Here is a 22,684-nt window from a genome sequence, read left to right on the forward strand (position 1 = left end):
TGAGTTATTTCCTTAAGGTATTTTAGGAGTGTAGCATATATTAATAACAATAACTTTGTTCTATCATAGAGAGACAACTTTAGAAATTTAGGTGTGAAAATGAAGCATTCTCTCATCACCTTTTTATTAGAAGTATTTATAAATCAAGATAAGAAATATACATAAAACAAATCTGTGGAATATCTCTTTTGAATTATGCAAAATCATTGAAAGGATGGTATAGATGTTGGGGGTGGGGGGGATGTAGCCAGCTAAAGGTTCTAGTGGGATGTGAAAGATTTCATATAAGAGACTGACCCAGAAGAAATTTTGAGGACTAAAAGGTTTAAGTAGTACTATGGTTAGCAGAAGCTAAGGTGAGAGACTAAAGGGCAGGAAACTACCGATTCCTAAACAACCTAAGCATCCAAAGCCACCTTGAAAGGTTGAGCAGTAAGGAACAAAAAGTATAGGAGCAATATCAATAATATAAGCTGAGAAGTTAGGTGGGCAATAAAGCTTCAAGGAAGACTAGCAACTCTTTAAGGAGGAAGTAGGGAGACTTAGCGTCCGGGAGCCGAGCGGAGATAAAGAGATACATTGTTGCTCTGGGACTTAAAAGCTAAGGCAGGGATCTATTGTTTTGTTTATCCGGGCTTTTGTGCCAGGGGGCAGGAATTTACCGGGAGTCCTAGCCAGGGTGGGGCAAGGTACTTAAAAGTTCCTAGACCTCTACTCTATTATAAACTTGGAACTTTGGGATGGGTAGAAGGAAGATGCAGTCATTACAAGAAGGTACAGATGAATAAAAACGAAACATTTCTCTGTCCCACAAAGTGACTTACTCAGAAATCAGATGAAAAAAATACAGTATTCTCTCATCACCTTTTTATTAGAAATATTTGTAAATCAAGGATAAGTGTATCCTTACAACAAATCTACGGAAAATCCCTTGTGAATTATGTAAGATCCTTGAAAGGGTGGTATAAGGTAAAGTAATGATGAAAAAAAGCTTATGTGTAGCTTGTGATGGAAAACCGAGAAAAAATTGAAAGGTGAATAATGTTTTTACAGTGTGTGTAAAGCACTTTTCTTATTTTCCATTTCAAAACCAAGTGCCCTTTAGAAAAGGTTCCCCTTTAGATCACATTTAACTTTAGGAAAGGTTTCCATCCATCTAGCTTTCAAAGTAGTCACTTAGTCAATTCTTAAGAACTGTGATCCTTGGCAATGAGATAAACAGCTTGGAAGCACTTTTCTCCGTTTTTTTTAAACATTTAGGGAACATACACATAACCGAGTTTTTAGACTAGAAGATGCTGCCTGCCAATTGTCAAGTCTTGGTAACGGTTCGTGTCTGCTCTTTAATCACTCTGCATTTCCCCTCCTGGGCCTTGCAGGGTTTCTTGGGACCCTCACCGAAAAAAAAGGCAGGAATCCAATAATCCCCCCTTTTCCACAGTGCCGGCGGCTTCTCGGACCACCTAGGTCGGGGGCGGAATGGGCCGGGGGTTTAGCAGCAAAGGGAGTCCCAGGGCCCCTTCCACCAAGTGCCTGGGGCAAGGGGCTCCATGAGGCCGGGGAGAAGCTTCCAGAAACGCCGCTCTCCGGGATGCAAGCACAGCAGCCGCGGCAAACACCCTACAAGGCAGTTCTGGCCCATCCAGGAACTGTTGAAAACAAGAGGGGCCGCTTCACCGCGCGCACGGATATCAAACCTCCGCGCCCCCCCTCCCCCTCCCCCTCCGCCTTCCCCAGGGGCAAACCGCTAAAGGGAAGACTTTCTCTCAAAACTCCCCAAACGTCGGGCTTTCAGAAGGCCAACGGAAGCCGCCCTTCCTTCCGAGCTGGGGCCGCGTCTTCCCTCCCCGCACGTCCCTCAAAGATGGCACTATTTTGCCTCTTTCCTTCCGCGCCCGGCGGTCGCGCGACGGCGGCTGCGTGGCGGCCGACGTCACGACGCCGTGAGGTCGCTACGCTGCATGGCTGCGGGAAAGAGTCGGAGTTAGGAGGGGGGAGGGCCGGACCCCGAAGGGAACAGCTCAGTTAGGCCGTGGCGCGGCCTACGCCGGTCCCTAGCCTCTCCGGCCGCCCCGCTCGGTCATGGCTGAACACTCGGCCTCCAGACGTCCCGTGCCGCCCATTGAGTCGGGTAAGAGGGGCGGGAGCTCTCCCCGCCTCCTCGGAGCCGTCCGAGCTCGCTCGCCGCCCTCTCGCCCGCCTCTCTCCCCGGGGCCGACCGTTTCCCCCGCCGTTCCACCCCCAACTGGCGCTCTGTGCCCCGGCCCCGGCTTTAGCTCTCGTTTCCCTTCTTCCCACAGAGCTCTATTTCCTCATCGCCCGGTACCTGTCCGTCGGCCCCTGCCGGAGAGCGGCTCAGGTGAGTACAGCGGCCCGGCGGGGGGTCCTCCCAGCCCTCCCAGCCTGCGGACCGGGGCTCCCCTCTCCCCCCCAGCGGCCTAACCCCGTGCCTTTCTTGTTGCAGGTGCTGGTGCAGGAACTGGAGCAGCACCAGGTCTGTACCGAGCTCCCATCCTTCTCCCTCCGGCCCCTTCCCAACGCTCGCGTCCCCTCCCCCATGGCTCACCCTCCGACGCGCGCCGGCCCTTCTTGAACTCAGCTTGTCCCAAATCCAAGTTTTGCCCATTTGTCCGTATTTCGTTTTTCTAGTTGTTGCCGAAGAGATTGGATTGGGAAGGCAATGAACACGACTGGAAATATGAAGACTTGGTGAGATTTTTGCACTATATTTTACGGTTTAAAAGAATTATAATAATCCCCACCTCAGATTTCGACAAATTAGAATCTAAAATTTTGTACACATCGGCTAATATATATGTATATATATAATATATATTATATATATATTATATATACATACATATACCATGTTTTCTCTGAAATGTGTTTAGTCTTATTAGTTGAGAGTGTTTGTTTTGGTAAATTCAGTCAAAACATTAAGGAAACCTTTGTTAATCCGAAGTTGTGGTTCTAAACAAAGGCGTAGCCTTTCTTCTGGGTGTTTTTTCGTTGTCTTTGACACGTTGATCTTGGAACTTTAGCCCTTATCTCATACTGCACTTATTCTCTGCCTCTCATTTGACTAGTGAAAGTAGTGGACCTTGAAATTGAAGAATAATTAGCGTTCATTTGCTTAACCTGCTCCGAATTGTTTTCACGCCTTTGTGGAGATTCTGGAAGATAAGATTCAGAAATTTGAAGTTCTAATTTAACTTGCAATTGACTGCTGAAATGCTTCATTATATACCTTTAAATGTTTTTGAGCACGATTTAAGGACTTAAGTACAAGGTTCTATTTTTTCCTTTCAGTTTACTCCCTTAATAAAGTCTCTTCAATTCAGCTCTTATTTCACATATTGGCAGTTATGTAGTGTTGAACTGTGGGACATGAGTACCACTATAATCTGTCTTCAGAAATTTAGCTGTGTGATCTTGTGTGAGTCATTTTAAGCCCAGACAGCCTTAATCCACTGGAGAAAAAAAATCCGTAAACCACTCCAGTATCCTTGCCAAGAAAACTCTTAATGACAATTTTGTCCAAGGGATCATGAAGAGTTGAACATGACTATCTCTCCTAACATCCCATATGCACAAAATTATATTTTAGTCCTTAAAAAATCTTGTTGGTGCTAACCGCTTTATGTAGGATATTAAAATAATTCTTATAGAGTAGCAGCCATGGGATCAGCTAAGTGACAAAAGGATGGAACACTATCTCTGGAGTCAGGAAGGCTCCTTGTGTTCAAATCTGGCTTCAGTTATTGACTAGCCATGACTTGCCCAGGGTCACACAGCTAGTAAATCTCTTGAGAATAGAGTTGAACCCTGGTCTTTCTGTATATATAATACAAGGACAGCCAGATGGCACAGCACATAGAGCACTGGGCCTGGAATCTGGAAGACCTGAGTTCAGCTCCGTTCCCAGACGTTCCCCACCTGCCTGGCCCTGGCAATTTGCATCCCTTTCTCATCTGTGAAATGAACTGGAGGAGGAAATTGGAAAGTGACATCCCAGCCTCATTGACCAAGAAGCCTTGAACACACAGCAAAGCTGGGGAAGGTGACAGATATTTTTTAGGCAGCAAGAGGAAAAAATTACCAGATAAATAACCTAAAATTAAATATTTAAAAGAACTAATTGGGGAAAATTCCTTTTCCTCTCTTCTCTGCCTGTGTAATTTTTCATTTATGAGATGTCCTTTTTAAAAAATCTTGTATTGATGCATTTTTGTCTATCAGTCTGTCCCCTTTCCAGATTTGACTCCTCCCTTGTGACAAAAATTAATAGTAATCACGTTTGAAGATGTATACCATATTTTTAACCAAGTGATTTTAGCTGTCTCTTTGCTGAGGGTGAAGCTATATTTCATTATTTTCTGAGACTAGGAATTTATATAATTGCTTACCTCTTGACAGCATAGACTTAGTTACTAAGCAAATTCAAGGCATGGGGAAAGAAGGAAGGGAATAATAAGCATTTATTTGGCTGCTGCTGTCTTGGAGTCATACTGATAAATTCTTTTTACACATTGTATCTCATTTGATTCCTACAACAATCCTTTGAGGTGTGTTAGTATCTCAGTTTTACAATTGGTTAAGTAACAGCTACTAACTGAGGTTGTATTTGAACTCATTTTGATTTCAGACCTAGCTTCCTTCTTCACTGTATCATTTATCTGCATGGTTTGTAAACTTTTCAAATAAAAGTTAGTATATTTTAGATCTAGTGTTATTAAATACCTAGATGAATCATGACTGCCCATTAACATGAGTCCTGGGAAGAATGGATTTTTTTTTTACTATTTCTTAAGCCAGAGGGAGGGAACTAGGAGAGAGGTGTTAACTGTAGCTGTACTGGTATTAGGAACAAATGGTGAAGAAGTATGCTCTGAATTGCTCAGGGATTGGATTTGGTGGGGCCTACATTCCTCTTCCTATTTATTGCCTTCTCCCCCCAACACTCTCTGAATTTACTGCTTTGGAATCTACTGTACCGACTATAGACTGAGTTCAAGAGGATGGGGGAGGGGAGGAAGAGCCTTCATTATGACCAAAGCCCCTTCCCAAGAACCTCCTATACTACTTTTTCTATCTAGAACCCTGTTTAGAGTGCAACAAGATTTAGACTCTTAACTGTAATTACTTTCAGGGACAAAAATCGAAAGATTTCTAATTCTGGAACTTTATGGAGGCTGTTATCTACTCTGCCTTGTTTCTCTTGAACAAGGGTAACTTGAAGTCTGAATTTGATTTTTAAAAAATGTCTCAATAATTGTACTTCAATAAAAATAGTATTCTGAAAATAGGTCCACTTGTATAAAAAAGAATCAGTGGTATAAGAGGTTAAGACTCTACTGTAATCTTTACTTAATTCTGAGCACTAAAGGGTTAAATTTAGAAATCTTGTCCTGAGATATACTGTCACATGTGGAAGATACCTCTTCCACCCTGTTTACTGAATTGTTTGAGAAAAACAATAACTCTTGACATTTACTAGACTTACTGATGTTAGGCTCTCACCAATCCAACTGTGAACCTATCTAGGAATCAAGCATATGCTGCATAGACAGTCTTTTTTTTTTTAACTATCATTCCCTGCCATTGTGGAATGAAGGAAAAGAACTGATACTTGATTGTGACTTAATTTAGGTCCCAGAGAGCCTATTTTTTTTCTGCTGCTTGAAAGGGAACAGACCTATTCCATACTGCCATATCATTGGACCCTTGAAAATAGGAGCTATAGCCAGTTAATTTTTTCCCTTTTTGTGGCTACCATGTGTTCACTTTCTCCTTTCATCATTCTTGTGATATTTGCAGGTCTGCTGAGGAGGAAAGCTCCCCCAATAATTCATTAAATATTCATTAAACACCTACTTTATGTTAAGCTCTGGGTTGGATACTGGGAAGTATAAAAGCAAAAGTGGGATAATCAGCATCAAGGATACAACCCTCTTTGGATAATAGAGACCAGGGAAGAGAGCTCTGGGCTGGCATTGACAGGAAAGAGGTATTATAGAAACCTAGAGAGAAAAGGAAAAGGATGATTAACAATTAAAATGTACAGAGAAGTCAAGAAAGATGACACTAGATTATTGGAGCTGGTAGACATTGGTAACTTAAGAGAGCAGTTAAAAGTGAATGATTAGACTGGAAAACTAGGCCTGAGAAGGTTAGAGCGAGAGGAAAGGAGAAGAAAGGAAACAGCACTATTAAGCACCTCTCCTATGTCAGACACTGGGTAGGTGATTTACAGATGCTTAATCCTCACAGCAACCCTGAGAGGTTGGGACTGTTAAGATCAATAATTTGCAGCTGAAGAAGCTGAGGCAGTCAAGCTCACACAGGTATGTAAAGTTTGTGAGGCTGCATTTGAAATCTTGGCTCTAGTGTATTGCTTTGATGAAAGAGTTGGAAGGGACCTGTGTTGATTGTTTTTCCAAGTGTTTAGTCATTAAAGGGAAAGATAACTGAGATGATAGGTAGTGGAGATGGATGATTCAGGTGAGAGTTTTTTGTGATGGGGGAAATATGGGCAGCAGAAAGGCCAAGGAGATAATTAAAGTAGGTCTGAAGATAAAGGGATTATAAAGGATCTATATATATGCCTGAGGAAGGATAGAATGGGATCACTTGTGCACAGTGGTTTGTACTTGCCAAGGAGAATGGCAGCTACCAATTGATGTTAGATGAAGAAGCAGATAGTTAACAGAAGGCATGTGAGATAGAGGAAGTGGAGAGGAGAAAACTTTTTTAGATTTTTTTCATCTTTTTTGCACTATAGAAACTTGGCTTCTAGAAGACATTGTGTTCTTGTTACTTTCTCTGGTGCCTCCTTATGCACTGTACCAAGAGGAGGTTTGGGTATATTCCTTACTCATTGATACTTCCCAGCTATTTGGCTACCATATTCTCTTAGAGACTCATTATTGGACTGTGTCATTCTATCCAGTTCCTCTTTTTGTTTATCTGCAGCAGGGAACTTCTGTCCTGAGGACCATGAGGTCCTCGAAATCATTTGGTCTGGTGCTGCCATAGTAACCATAGGTGGGACTAAAAATTCCATAAATCAAAGTAAATTAAATGTTTGACTAAATATAGAAGGATAATTATCAAGATGATAATTTTGTATGGCCTGAGAATGATATTATAAATTTTCAAGTGGCCCTTGGCAGAGAAAAAGGTTCCCCACCCGATCTACAGGAAACCCATCCCCCCTATTGATTCTTATGGCCCACAGTCTTTCTTTCCCCCATAGTTTTTAACTATACCCTGAATCCTGCTTTCATTGATCCCATATCACTCCTTTTATCTCCATGATTTTGAATTGTAAAATTACCAGTTCCAACTTTCTACTGTTACTTCTTCCATTTTCCTAATTCTATTCAACATGTAAGTCTACTAAAGTAACCAGTCATTTATTCCTCTGAAACCATAGTCCTTACTCTAACCTTTTTTATCCTCATCATTCTTTTGATGATATAGTTAACTAAATCCTGTCTTCTAAACTGAAATTTATTGTCTCCCAATCAAGTTGACAAAATAAAAAACAGCATTGGGTCAATCTTAAGCATCTTCTTTCTCCACTTGGTCACTGGTGAATGATGTTAGAGAAAACCACAACTGTATCACATGATTCCATTAAAACTATAGTGGACTCTCACTAGAACATGGTAATTATCTTTCCCTCCTATTTGAACCTGAACAGATGCTTGTTCAAAACTATGCTTCTCTATACCACCTTACCTATAAATTCTGTATATGACTTTTCCTAGTTTACTCAGAAGATTGAGGTCATTCATTAGGAACTTCCTTTTAATTCCCTAAGTATCTAAACCTCTTTAACCATTTCTGCTCTCACTGAGTCTAGTCTCTGAGGAAGAAGTGGCTGTTCTTGCTAAAACTAATCCCTCTACTTGTGTTCTTGTTCTTAACCCTTGTCAGATCTAGGAGCTGACTATTTCAGTTATTTCCTCTTAATCACTGACTCCTTTCATACTACCTATAATCATGCCAACACTTCCCTCTAAGAAAAAAACAAACCAAAGCTCTTCTTCCACTCCCATTTAACATTCCCTTAAGATAGCCTATATCTCACATAAGCATACACTTTGAGAATTGGAAGGGTTCTCATTGGCCATTTAGTCGAACCAATAAACAAAAATAATCTCACTATAACATACCTTGAAAAGCCAACTTTTGCTTGAAGATTTCTAAGGATGGAAAAAACCTTATCTCTTATTGAGGCAGTCTATTCTACTTTTAGATAGCTTGAATTGAATTTTTCCTTGATTGCATTCCTCCTCCTTATGACAGCCCTTCAGTTCCTTGTACATAGTTACCAGGTAAAATACTCAGTTTTTTCAACTGATCATCATGTCATGGACTCAACCTGTCATCAACCTAGATACCCACCTTTGGGAACTCCAGTTGATTAATATCCATTGTAAACTGTGAGAAGCAGCTGAACACAGCATTTTGTAAATGCAAGAAAGGCAAGGTACAATGGGATTTGACTTCTTATTCCTGGAAGTTAAGCCCATCAGTGTAGCCCAATATGACATTAATTTTCTTGGCTGCCATATCACATTGCTAACTGATATTGAGCCAAAATTAAAGCTAGATTTTGTACAATTGCAATCCATTCATATATCTCCATCTTGTAAAGCTGATTTTTTTGGTACCCAAGTACAAGACTTTGCAACTATTTCTATTAAATTTCATCTTTAAGCCTAGTGCTCTGGCCTGTAATGATCTTTTTGGAGCCCATCAACCAGTACGATAACTATCTACTAGCTCTGTCATCTACAAATAAGATAAATGTAGTTTATGTTTATCCCTGTCGTCAGAAATGTTAAAACAGCAGGGGGACAAGCTGGTGTTCTCTGTTAGAGACTTCTTGCTTTGTTGGCCATTAACAATTATTTTTCGAGTCTGACGTGTAATCATCCCTGAATGACTATTTTCTTATTTAATGCACATCTCTATATCTTCCCAAGAATTGTATGAGATACTTGATCAGAAGCTTTGCTAAAAATCTTTAATTTAAAAGATTAAAAAATTCATTTTGAATTTCAATACAAAAAGGCAAAAAAAAATTTCCATGTCTACAGCATGACATAAAAAGAGAGGATTCAATAGAAAATATTGAATTTCTCTTCTTTTACTGTTCACTTTTTTTTAGGAAAAACTATAATAAATAGACTTTGTTTTCAAGACTACTCTGCTTTTCTATACTTCTAAGCTTTCTTAGCACAATATTTATTGTACAATTTTCTTTCATTTCACATTCTGCTCATTTCACTATTATTTCATGGAAGACTTTCTAAAATCAACCAGTTCATCATTTCTTATATTTCTTATATATATATTATCCTATCACAGTTATATACCACAACTTGTTAAGGCATTTCTCATTTGATGAGAATTAATTTCCATTTCTTTGCCACCACAAAGAGAGCTACTGCAACTATTTTTTGGAACATATATGTTCTTTCCCTTTTTTCCCTAATCACTTTGGGAAACAGACCTAATAGCTGTGTTTCTGGGTCAAAGGGTATAGGCAATTTATTGATTCTTTGGGCATAACTCCAGATTGTTCTTCAGAATGGTTGGATCAGTTCACAGTTCCGCCAACAGTAAAAGTGTCCCAATTTTTCTACATCCCCTCCAACATTTGTTGCTTTCCCCCTCTGTCATTTAGGTGGTGCAGTGGATAGAGCACTGGCCTTGGAGTCAGGAGGACAGGAGTTCGAATCCAGCCTCAGACACTTGACACTCAATAGCTGTGTGACTTTGGGCAGGTCGCTTAACCCTGATTGCCTGATGTCCAGAGCTATCTCCAGTCGTCCTGAATTCTATCTGGCCACTGGACCCAGATGGCTCTGGAGGAGAAAGTGAAGCTGATACTTAGCACAGGCCCTCCCCCCCAATCCAGTTCATGTGCTTGTCATGGCTCACCTCCTTGTTATAATGGTTTTCTTCGGGAATGAAGGACAGAAAGATCAAATGTTCAAAGGATATGTGAACAGACAGTTCTCACATGAACAAAGCTATAGTCATAAAAAATTGCTCTAAATCACTCTTAATCCAGAGAAATGCAAATTTAAACAACTATGAGGTATAACCTCACATCAGATTGGTTAACATGACAGAAAAGGAAAATTTTGGATGTTGGAGGAAATGAGGGAAAACTGAGACACTTACGCACATTTGATGAAGTTGTGAACTGAGCCAGCCATATTGGAAAACAGTTTGGAACTGTGCCCAAGTGGCTATGAAACTGCATACCCTTTGATCCAGCAATACCACTGCTAAGTTGATATCCCAATGACATCCAAAAAAAAAGGAATGAAGATTTATAGCATCTCTTTTTGAAAATGAAATGGCTAAACAAGTTGTGGTATGTGAATGTAATAGAATATTTTGTGCTATAAGAAATGACAAGCAGGACGATTTCAAAAAACCTGGAAAGAACTTTCATGAACTGATGCAGAATAAAGTGAGCAGGACCAGGTGAGAATGATTGTACCCAGTTACCAGCAGCATTGTGTGATGATCAGCTTTGATAGACTTAATTATTCTCAGCAATCCAATGATTCAAGACAATCCCATAGGACTCAAAAAATGTGATTTGCTTTCAAAGAAAGAACTGATGTTGTTTGAATAGATTGAAGCCCGCTGTTTTTTACTTTTTTTCCTTTCGTCTTTTTTATTTGAGTCTTGTACAAAATGACTTAATATGAAAATGTTTCACATAATTGCACCTGTATTACCAATATCTGATTGCTTATTGTCTCTGGCAGGGGACAAGAGGGAAAAGAAAGGGAGAGATAAAATTTGGACCTCAAAACTTTAAATAAAAATGTTTTGTTTTCAAATGAAGTTTCTCTTAACTTTATCTCTTCTTGCAGAGTTTTGTTCATGATACATACATAGATATGTAGATGATTTCTGTGGATTTTATATTCTGCATTGCTAAAATAATTGTTTCTGCCAACTTTTTAGTTGAATCTTTGGAATTTTCCAAGTATATCTTCATGTTGTCTGCAAAAGAGGTAGTTTTATTACCACATTGCCCTTTCTGATTTCCTTCAATTTCTTTTTCTTATCTTGCTATTGCTAGCATTTCTAATAAATACTGAATAATAGTAGAGTGGGCATCCTTGTTTCATTACTGATCTTATTGTGAAGGACTTCTATACCACCATTTCATATAATGCTTGGTAATGTTTTTAGGTACATGCTTCTGTTAATTTTAAGGGAAAAATCTATTGAAACTTATGCTTTCAAGTATTTTTTCCAAAGATTTTATTTATTTTGAGTTATACAATTTTTCCCCAATCTTGCTTCCCTCCCCCCACCCCCCAACAGAAGGCAATTTGCCAGTCTATACATTGTTTCCAGGGTGTGCTTTCAAGTGTTTTTAATAGGAATATATTTATTAAAAGCTTTTTCTGCATTTGTTGATATAATCATTTTTTTAATGATGTAATCAGTTATGTTAATAGTTTCCTTATGTTCCTTGCATTCAAAATTATAAATCCAGCTTGGTCAAAATATATAATATTTGTAATATACTGTTGATGTCTTGTAGCTAGTATTTTATTGAGGATTTTTGCATGCATATATATATATATACACATGTTAATGAAATTGTTCTATAATTTTCTTTATTTTTACTCTTTCAGATTTAGGTATCAGTACTGTATGTTTTATAAAAGAAGTTTGCTTTTTATTTCAAATAATTTATTTAATATTAGAATCAGTTGATTTTTAACTGTTGGGTAGAATTCACTTGTAAATCCATTTGGTTCTGATGATTTTTTTTCCCCTTAGGAAGCTAATACTTTACTTTTTCTAAAATAGATTTATTTGAATATTCTATTTCCTCTGTTAATCCATGCAAAGTTTATAGTTTTGTAAATAAATCTTCTGTTTCACTTATTCTTAAAGTCATTGGCATATAATTGGGTAAAATAACTTTATTATTGCTTTGATTTAATCTTTATGAGTGGTATTGTAACCCTTTTTTTTTTTTTTTTTTTAGTTTTTTGCAAGGCAGTGGGGTTAAGTGGCTTGCCCAAGGCCACACGGCTAGGTAATTAAGTGTCTGAGGTCGGATTTGAACTCGGGTACTCCTGACTCCCAGGCCAGTGCTCTATCCACTGCGCCACCTAGCCTCCCCTCAATAGTCTATTTTTTGCTTTTTTTGTAAAACCAACTCCTAGATTTTTTTATTCAGTGGTTTTCTTTAAAGTCAGTTTTATTAATCTCACCTTTAATTTTTAGAATTTCCAATTTGATATTTAATTGAGCATTTTTATTTTGTTCTTTTTTTTCCAGTTTTTTTAAAATTGCATTCCTAATTCATTGGTCTTTGAAACATTTAAAAATAAAAAGTTTCCTCCGGTTATTTCTTTTTTCTGAATTCCATAGATTTTGAAATGACTCCACATTGTCATTCTCTTTAATTAAATTGTTTCTATGGTTTATTCTTTATCCCACTCATTCTTTAAGATTAGATTGTTTAGTCTTCAGTTAGTTTTTAATATGTTTCTCTATGGTCCCTTTATTGAAAATAATTTTTATTGCATTGTGATCTGAAAAGGAGGTGCGTTTCTGCTTTTCTACATTTAACATTTTTAATGTCCTAATATATGGTCTTTTTTCCCCAAAAGGTACATTGAGAAAAAGGTGTATTCCTTCCTGTTCCCATTTAATTCTCTCCAATATTTGTCATATCTAGGTTATCTTAAGATTCTCTTCACCCTTCTTTATTTTTGGTTAGATTTATCTATTTCTAAGTGTGGGGGGAAGTCTCCACTATTGTAGTTTTTCTATTTCTATTAGGATAAATTTTTCCTTTAAAAATTTAGATGCTATAGCATTTAATGCACATAGGTTTGATACTGATACTGCTTCATTCTTTATAGTACCTTTTATCATAGTTTGCCTATTTTTTGGGGTGTTTTTTTTAAGGTTTTTGCAAGGCAAATGGGGTTAAGTGGCTTGCCCAAGGCCACACAGCTAGGTAATTATTAAGTGTCTGAGAGCGGATTTGAACCCAGATACTCCTGACTCCAGGGCCAGTGCTTTATCCACTATGCCACCTTAGCCGCCCCTCCCTATTTCTTTTAATTAAATCTATTTTAACTTTAACTTTGTGTGTGAGATCAAGATTGATTGCTGCTCTCATTATAAATTCTACTCCAGCCCTTTATGTTAATCTTAATTGTTTTAATTTTTTCCAATTATATGTAAAGATAGTTTTCAACATTTATTTTCATAAATTTTCTCCTTCCCAAGACAGTAAGTAATCTGATATAAGTTTATACATACACACTCATGTTGTAAAAGAAGAATAGGAACAAAGGAGGAAAACCACCCAAAACAAAAACACTACCAAATAAGAAAAAGTGAAAATTCTAGGCTTTGATCTGCAGTCAGACTCCATAGTTCTTTCTATAGATTTGGATGGCCTTTCCATCACAAGTCTATTAGAATTGTCTTTTATTATTGTATTGCTGGGAAGAGCTGAGGTTATCATAGTTGATCATCACACAATATAGCTTTTACTGTTTACAGCAGTCTGATTCTTAATTTAGCTTCATTCATGTCTTTCCAGGTTTTTTTGAAATCTGCCTGCTCATCATTTCTTACAGAATAGTAGTACTGCATTACATTACTATACCATAATTTGTTCAGCCATTCTCCAGTTAGAAAAACTAGGTAATAAATACTGCATATTGTTTTCAAGACTACTATGCTTTTCTAGGTTTTCTTCTAATCTTCCTTAGTACAATATTTCTGTTATATTATACAGCTTTGTTTCATTTCACTATTTCATGGAAGTATTTCTAAAATCAACCAGTTCATCGTTTCTCATGCACAGTACTATGCTGTCACAGTTATATACCACAACTTGTTTAGCCATTTCTCAGTTGATTGATATCCCCTCAATTTCCAATTCTTTGTCACCACAAAAAGAGCTTCTATAAATAATTTTGTAGATGTGGGTCCTTTTCCCTTTTTTATGATCTGTTTGGTATACACACTTTTTAGTTTCATTCTAACCCTTTATTTTGCGTGAATTCCTCATTTTTAAATGTCTTTCTTGGAAACAATATTGTTGGATTGATTTTTTTTTATGCATTCTCTGTCCTTTTCTGGCTTATGGGTGAGTTCATTCCATTTACCTTTTAAGTTACAATTCCTTGTTATATTTTATATTGCAAGTTATAGTTACTCGTCACTCTGTTTAATTTCTGACCAGTACCTCCCTATTCATAGTCTTTTTTTTTTTTTTGCAAGGCAGTGGGGTTCTCCTTACTCCAGGGCTGGTACTCTATCCACTGCGCCGCCTAGATGTCCCCCCCCCCTTCATGTTCTTTTAAATAATCCTCTTATCCTCTTCCCCTGCTTTTTCTACTTCTTGGCATAACTTTTTTTTTGTTTGTTTTTTTTGCAAGGCAAACTAGATTAAGTGGCTTGCCCAAGGCCATACAGCTAGGTAATTATTAAGTGTCTAAGACCGAATTTGAACCCAGGTACTCCTGACACCAGGGCCAGTGCATTATCCACTGCGCCACCTAGCTAACCCTTGGCATAACTTCTGAAAGTCCTTTCTTTATCATGACTTATTTATACCATCCTAGATTATGTATTATTCCTTCTTTAAATCAATTTTGATGAAAATAAAGTTCAGCACTACCAGCTCTCAACCCCCACTCTTTCCACTGTAATACTTCTATTCATACCCACTTTTATTTTCTGGAATCATCCCATCATAATCAATTCAAACCTGTGCTTCCTCTTCTTTTTTGTTTTTATTTTTTAGGGAGTTTCCTTCACTTTATTTGTTCACTTGCAGATTAACAGAGTGCCTGGCCCAGACTACTTAATCATTAATTCATTTTTTTTACATTTTTCTTATTTTTTATTTTTGTACAAGTGATTCTTTTATACATTACTAAAATATTCTTAAGAGTAAACATAATACCCTTCCCCCCCAAAAATATAGACCCTCATGAGAAATAAAGTAAAAGAGAAAAAAAAATGTGTTTCAGTCTGTGTTCTGATACCATCAGCTCTGTCTTAGGTGGATCACCTTCTTTATGATATGTCCTTCATATTTGTCCACAAAAATTATTTCCATATTTTTCTGCTGTTGCTGATGTAATTTCCTCCATCCATACCTCCCCAATACCGTATATTTTCTCTCTCCTTTTCATTCTGTCCCTCTTCTAAGATGTGATATAGGGTAGCTGAGTGACACAGTGAACTGATCACTGGCCCTGGGGCTAAGAGACCCCAGCCCCCATAGCACCCCTGAGACCCAGCAACCACCTGGCCCCAATCCCAGCCCCTTGGAAGAAGTAAAAAAGAAAATGTGTTAAATATGACTATTCTCTCCTATGAGGTATGTACCCTCCTCTCTTATCACCCACATCCCCACCTTCCCCCCTCTCCTTTTTGCTCTAGATGTCTGTACCCTATTGAGTGTGTATACTCTTTCCTCTCTGAGCCATTCCTATGAGAATGAAGGTTCCCTCATTCCCCCTCGCCTTCCCTCCTCCATATCATTGCAATAGCACATTGCAAAAAAAAAAAATTATACGAAATATCTTAGCCTATCCCACCTCTCTCTTACTCCCAGTACATTTCCCTTTTAGCCATTGACTCCATTTTTACAATATATTAGAGCTTCAAATTCAGCACTCTCCTGTGCTTCATCTATAAAAGCTCCTTCTAGCTGCTCTATTAAATGAGAAGGTTCATATGACTATTATCAGCATTATTTTTCAATGCAGGAATACATGCAGTTCATCATCATTAAGTCCCTCATATTTTACCCTTCTCCACTTTGCCTGAGTCCTGTATTTGAATGTTAAACTTTCTGTTTAGATCTGGTCCTTTCAACAGAAACATTTGAAATTTCTCTGGTTCTTTGAAAGTCTGTCTTTTTCCCTGGAAGAGGATGTTCAGTTTTGCTGGGTGGTTGATTCTCAGTTGCATTCCAAGCTCTTTTGCCTTTTAGAATATTATATTCCAAGACCTACAAGTCCTTCATGTAATTGTTGCTAAGTCCTATGTGATCCTGACTGCAGCTCCACAATATTTGAATTGTGTCCTTTTGACTGTTTGTAATATTTTCTCTTTGACTTGGGAGTTCTGGAACTTGGCTGTGATATTCCTGGGGGTTGTTTTTTTGTTTGTTTTTTTGATCTCTTTCTGAGGGACAGTGATGGATGCTTTCAATTTCTATTTTGCTCTCTGCTTCTAGGATATCAAGACAATTTTCCTGTAGGAATTCTTTAAAAATGATCATGACTTTCAGGTATCTCAATAATTTTTAAATTATCTTTCCTCAATCTGTTTTCCAGATCAGTTGTTCTTTTCAGTGAGATGTTTCACATTTTCTTCTAATTTTTCATTCTTTTGGTATTGAAGTATTGTGTCTTGACTTCTTGTAGTCATTAGCTTTCTTTATTTTTTTTATTTAATATTCTCATTTTGTACAATGTTTTTCTATACACTAATAAAATATTCTTGTTTAAGAGTAAATGAAATACCTCCTCCCCATATACACACACACACACACACACACACACATAGACTCACTTGAGCGATAAAGTAAAGGGGAGAAAAAAATTAAAATTAAAAGAAATAATAGTAATAATTGTAGGTATGGCCAGGTGGCGCAGTGGACGGAGCACCAGCCCAGGAGCATCTGAGCCCATATCCGGCCGCATACATCCAACAATCACCCAGCTGTGTGACTTGCAAGCCCCCCCAACCCCACTACCCTGCATAAACCAAAAAGAGAAAAAAAAGACCCCAAATAAAATAAAATAGTAATAATAGTAGGGGTGGCTGGGTGGCAGACAGAGCATTGGCCCTTGAGTCAGGAGCATCCGGGTCCAAATCCGGCCTCAGACACCCAAAGATCACCCTGCTATGCGGCTCCAGGCAGTCCACCCAGCCCCATTTGCCCTACACCTCCCCCCAAATAGTAATAATAAAAAATGTGCTTCATTCTGTGTTCCAACACCACCAGCTCTGTCATGGGTAGATCACACTCTTTATGATAAGTCCATCACAAAAGTTACTTCCATATTTTTCCACCATTGCCATTGCTGATCGCAACTCCCTCCTTTCGTATTTCTCCACTACCATGTACTATATTTTCTCTCTCTCCTTTCACTGACTCTGCTTTAGGGTAGCTGAGTGGCGCAGCAGACAGATCCCTGGCATTGGGGCCAAGAGGCTCCGAGCCCCCATACCACCCCTTAGGCCCAGCATCCACCTGGCCCCATGGTCCTGGACAGACCATCCAATCCCAGCCCCTTGCAAGAAGTAAAAAAGAAAATGTGTTATATCTGACCACTCTCCCCCCATGATCCATCCTCTCCTCCATCACTCACATCCCCACCCCTTCCCCCTGTCCCCCCTTCTTAATCCAGATGCCTATACCCCATTGAATGCATATGTGTGTATGTGTGTATATATATGCTTTTTCCTCTCCTAACCACCTCTGATGAGAGTGAAGATTCCCTCATTCCCCCTTGCCTCCCCCCTTCCATATCATTGCAATAGCTCATTGTAATAAAGAAAAATCTTATATGAAATACCTTGGCCTAGTCCCCCTCTCCTTTTTCCTCTCCCATTACATTTCCCTTTTATCTATTGACTCCATTTTTACACCATATTTTATCTTCAAATTCAGCTTTCTCCTGTGCTTCATCTGTAAAAGTTCCTTCTACCTGCTCTGTTAATTGAGAAGGTTCATATGAGTATTATCAGTGTCATTTTTCTATACAGGAATAAATGCAGTTCATTATCATTAAGTCCCTCATATTTTCCCCTTCTCCAATCTCTATGCTTCACCTGAGTCCTGTATTTGAAGATCAGACCTTCTGTTCAGCTCTGGTCATTCCAACAGGAACATTAGAAATTCCCCTGGTTCATTGAAAGTCCATCTTTTTCCTTGGAAGAGGACATATGGTTTGGCTGGGTAGCTGATTCTCAGTTGCATTCTAAGCTCTTTTGCCTTTTGGTATATTATATTCCAAGCCCTACGAGTTTTTAATGTAGTCGATGCTAAGCTCTGTGAAATCCTGATTGCAGCTCCATGGTATTTGAATTGTGTCCTTCTGGCTGCTTGTAATATTTTCTCTTGGGAATAACTTGGGAGTTCTGGAACTTGGCTGTAATATTCCTTGGGGGTTGGTTTTTGGGGATCTCTTTCTCAGGGGGATCAGTGGATTCTCTCCATTTCTATTTTGCCCTCTGCTTCTAGGATATCAGGGCAATTTTCTTGTAGTAATTCTTTGAAAATGATGTCAAGGCTCTTTTCCTGATCATGACTTTCAGGTATTCCAGTAATTTTTAAATTATCTTTCCTAAATTGGTTTTCCATATCAGGTTTTTTTTCAGTGAGGTGTTTCACATTTTCTTCTGATTTTTCATTCTTTTGGTTTTGAAGTATTGAGTCCTGATTTCTCATAAATTCAGCAATCTCCCTGAGTTCTATTTGTCTGAAGGATTTGTTTTCTCAGAGAGCTTTCTTATCTCTTTTTCCATCTGGCCAATTCTGCTTTTTAAAGCATTCTTCTCCTCAATAACTTTTTGAACTGTTTTATCCATTTGAGCTAAGCTGGTTTTTCGCACGCTATTTTCTTCAGCATTTTTTTTTTTGGATTTCCTTCGCTAAGCTGTTGACTTCATTTTCATGTTTTTCCTGCATCTCATTTCTTTTCCCAGTTTTTCTTCTAACTCCCTCGTTTGATTTTCAAAGTCCTTTTTGAGCTCTGTCATAGCCTGAGCCCAATTTCTGTTTTTCTTGGAGTCTTTAGATGCAGGAGCTTGTGCTTCGTCATCTTCAGACTGAGTGTTTTGATCCTTCTTGGGCTCACAGGCAAAATATTTTTCAATGGTGTTCCTCTTGTTTTCTCTGCTTGCTCATTTTCCCAGCCTGAGCCTGGTTTTGGGGTACTTCCTGAGCTTTTGGGACACTCCTACAAGGGTCTCAGTGTGTGAGACTCTGTCCTCTCTCCTGGTCTGTGAATGACAATATGTGTCCCCCCTCTGCCAGGAGGCTGAGGTGGGTGGGGGGCTGCTGTTCTATGGGGGGGCCTAGACTGCGATCAGGATCTGAATGTGGTCAGAGCCCCAGAGTCCTGTTCCAGAGGCAGAGGACACAGAGCTGGGCAGTCTCTCCCTTCACTCCCCTCCCTAGGTTCAATGGGCTCAATGGGCTCATGCCCTGGGGGCTCCTGCTTCTGTTCCCTGGATCTGGACTGCCTTGGCCAAGCTGCTTGCTGTGTGCCTTGAAGGCTGGGCTTCACGTGCTTCTCTGGCACAGGTTCCCCCCCCTTCCCCCAATTTGTGCCCAGAGCTTGGGCTCCCAGTGCCCTGGGCCTGCCTCCAGGAGGCTAAAGTTCTTTAGCTCTGGTGGGCCACCCCTCTGCCGGGCCCACCCCTCCAACCCTGGCGAGCAGAGCCTTTCTGCTCTTTTCCAGGTTACCTTGAGTAGGAGAACTGTCTCACTGGGTCCCTCAGTGGGTTCTGTCTCTCGAAAATTTAGAGTCCTTAGTTTATGAGTTTTATGAGAGAGAGAGAGCGCCTAAGACACTATCACTTCTTGTAGCCTTCTTGGCTCCACACTCTCCCCATGATCCTATCTTAAAAGAAAATGATATTAGTCTGGTTTGACTTGCTTTTGATGCAGTCATACTGACATTTTATAATCACTGATTTCCTTTCTAGATATTTGCCAACTATCATTGTAATAAACCTTCCTAGAATCATTTTTCCTAGAACTCATAGTTAAATTCCTAAGTCAATAGTTTGCAGACTATGCTTTTCCTTTTTTTTTTGTTTCTTTTTGAAAACTGGTACATTTGCTTTTTATCCCAGATTTGTGCTTCTTCCCTTTTCTGTAATCTTTCAAATGTCATTTAAGAATGACTCACAGGGCGACTAGGTGGCACAGTAGATAAAGCACTGGCCCTGGAGTCAGGAGTACCTGGGTTCAAATCTGGTCTCAGACACTTATAATTACCTAGCTGTGTGGCCTTGGGCAAGCCAATTAACCCCATTTGCCTTGCAAAACCCTTAAAAAAAAAAGAATGACTCAATGATTTACTCTCTTCAGGGACCAAGGATAGAGTTAAATTGGACCAGGTAGCTTGAATTAATCAAAGGGAACTAGGTATCAGCTTCTTGAAAAGTTATTTGGTTTCTATCATTTTCTTTTTTTGGGGGGGGGGTTAAATTACATGCCCAAGGCCACACAGCTAGGTAATTATTGTTTGAGGTTAGATTTGAACTCAGGTACTCCTGATTCCCAGGCCAGTGCTCTATCCACTGTGCCACCTAGCCGTCCCCTATCATTTTCACTTTACAGGTTATTCATCATTGGAGTAAACATTTAGTAGGTCTCCCTTTGCTTTGTTGTCATTTGTCAAGTGCAAGTAAAGATTTTATTGCTTTGATTATCTTGCTGCAAATTGCCAGCTGCAGCCCATTCTAAACTTTAGCATTCTTGCTAATATTTTTTACGTTACTTTATATTATATCCAGTTTTCCATCTTCTGAAAGTGCCTTTTTAAAAAAAAATCTAAAGGCAGTAAAAGTCCATGTGTGTTCACATTAATATGTTCAAAGAAATAACTTCTTTATTGGAAATTTTTTCTTGTATGTCTTAGAAGTTAGAATTTCATTCTTGTGCCTTTCCCATCTCTCTGGTCTGAGTTTTGTTGAAGCATTGCCTCTGAAACAAGAAATCCATCTGATCTTTACTCTAAACCCTTTAATACTTGACATTGTCATTTCCATTTTAGTGCGCTCTATTCCTACTGCCTAATTTATAGATGAAGATAGCAAGGTCCAGGAAGTTATGGCTTGTTCAAAGTGACAGAAGTGGGAATTGAATCCATATCTTCAGAGGATCTTTGCTTTAGACAATCACTTAGCTTAAGAAATATGAGCAAGGAGCTTTGAATAGTTTTTCAATTTGTTAAGATTATCTAACAGCAAATTCACACATAAGAATAATGTAAAGGTTTTAGCTTTATAAATTATGAATCTAAAAATTGTAAGGAATTTTACAAATAAGTTTTTGATTTTGTTTTAAGATTTCTTATTTAATTGTAATAAAATTTAAAATTTTATTTGTATGAAATACTAGATCAGAAAATTTTTCATGTAGATTTTTGTAAAAGTGTGTTAGTTTTTGTGTAAAAAGAGATAATATTGTTTTATACTGTTAAGAAACCATTGTTTTACTGCCTGTAGGTAGCATCAGAGCACAGGAGAACTATTGATTCTTTCTGAAGGTCTGCTTGGTAAAACTTCTTATTTGCTCAATTATTCTGCCTTTCTTAGTGTGACAACTGAGGTTAGGAGAGATTATAACTTTCTTAAGTGGATATCGATTGCAAAACAATGAAACATTCTTTACTTATAGGGAGGAATTCATTTCCACTAGCATTTATGAAATGCCTACTATGTTCAAGGCACTGGGATACAAAGACATGTACAAGTCAAATAATTCCCTCATACCTTATTTTTCACGGGAAAAGATTTGGCCTTGTTGTTTAAATTATTTACACTTCAATGAAGGTCAGATTGATTTGCTTGAGAAAATAATCTTGCAACAAAAAGTCTAGGAGAAATCTTAAAAGTGTACACTTCTTTACACATTAAAACACCTTTGAAGAATACTCTTCGCAAGTGATCTGTCTGAGTTTAGTTTACCATTTTGTGTGGTTAGGTAATTCATATATACATACATATATATAATATATATATACACACATATATATATACTCTAAATTAATATCTACTTTCACTTACTAAAAACATTGATTTTTTTTTTTTAATAATTCATTTTGTGACAACCTTCCATTTGAATCCTCCCCTGCAACAGAAAAATTGATGATGTAACCAGTTCTCAGAGTATATGCAAGAATCTGCCTTCTGAGTTCCCCATTCTCATGTATCAAATAATCATATTAATCTCTTAAGGTTTCCTTCCAGTTCTAGATTTTGGACTGGCAGACATCCTCATATTTCTGGGTACTTTAGCAGCTTTAGTAACTAGTTTCTTAATTTTTTTTCAACTCTTAAATGCATCAATCTATCCTTTTTTCTTTACTGGCTATGGTTGCTTCTTTTAGTAGTATCTTTTTAAAACTAGGATCTCAAATCCCATTCAAAGTAACTTCTGAGAATATAAAATACTTGGGAGTCTGTTTGTTAAGATGCTCAGAAACTTTTTTGAAAACAATTATGAAACAATTCTCACACAAATTAAATCAGATTTAAATTACTGGGCAAATATCAACTGCTCATGGATAGGTCGAGCAATGACAATTCTACCAAAAGTAAACTACCTGTTTAGTGCCCTACCAATTAAAATTCCAAAAAATTACTTTAATGAGTAAGAAAATGTTGGAAGTAAAATCATATGCAGAAATAAAAAGTCAAGAATTTCCAGGAATTTATTGAAAAAAAGTACAAAAGAAGGGGGCTCCAATCCTACCTGATCTAAAATAATATTATAAAGCATGTCTTCAAAGCTGTTTGGTATTGGCTAAGAAATAGAGTGGTGGACCAGTGGAGTAGAATAGGTGCATTTGCAGAAAATGATTATAGTAATCTGCTGTTTTGATAAACCCAA

The 22,684-nt window shown here is 38.2% G+C and overlaps 1 protein-coding gene across 3 annotated transcripts in view; it reads left to right on the forward strand.

Annotated features, from left to right (window-relative positions):
* Window positions 1-1,964: 1,964 nt before the first annotated feature.
* The window catches only part of BRWD1 (bromodomain and WD repeat domain containing 1), a 157,974-nt gene continuing 137,254 nt past the window's right edge, over window positions 1,965-22,684 (forward strand). The window contains exons 1-4 of one of the 3 annotated variants that reach the window (XM_074213861.1): window positions 1,965-2,131; window positions 2,301-2,359; window positions 2,465-2,494; window positions 2,650-2,709. In XM_074213861.1, coding sequence (XP_074069962.1) covers window positions 2,083-2,131; window positions 2,301-2,359; window positions 2,465-2,494; window positions 2,650-2,709 — 198 coding nt within the window. In that variant the 5' untranslated portion in view covers window positions 1,965-2,082. Of the gene's footprint in view, window positions 2,132-2,300; window positions 2,360-2,464; window positions 2,495-2,649; window positions 2,710-22,684 lie in introns of those variants that run through there. The other 2 variants (XR_012473975.1, XM_074213862.1) reach the window with 2 other exon arrangements.

This window comes from Macrotis lagotis, chromosome 1 (assembly GCF_037893015.1).
Source record: "Macrotis lagotis isolate mMagLag1 chromosome 1, bilby.v1.9.chrom.fasta, whole genome shotgun sequence".
NCBI classification, from domain to species: domain Eukaryota; kingdom Metazoa; phylum Chordata; class Mammalia; order Peramelemorphia; family Peramelidae; genus Macrotis; species Macrotis lagotis.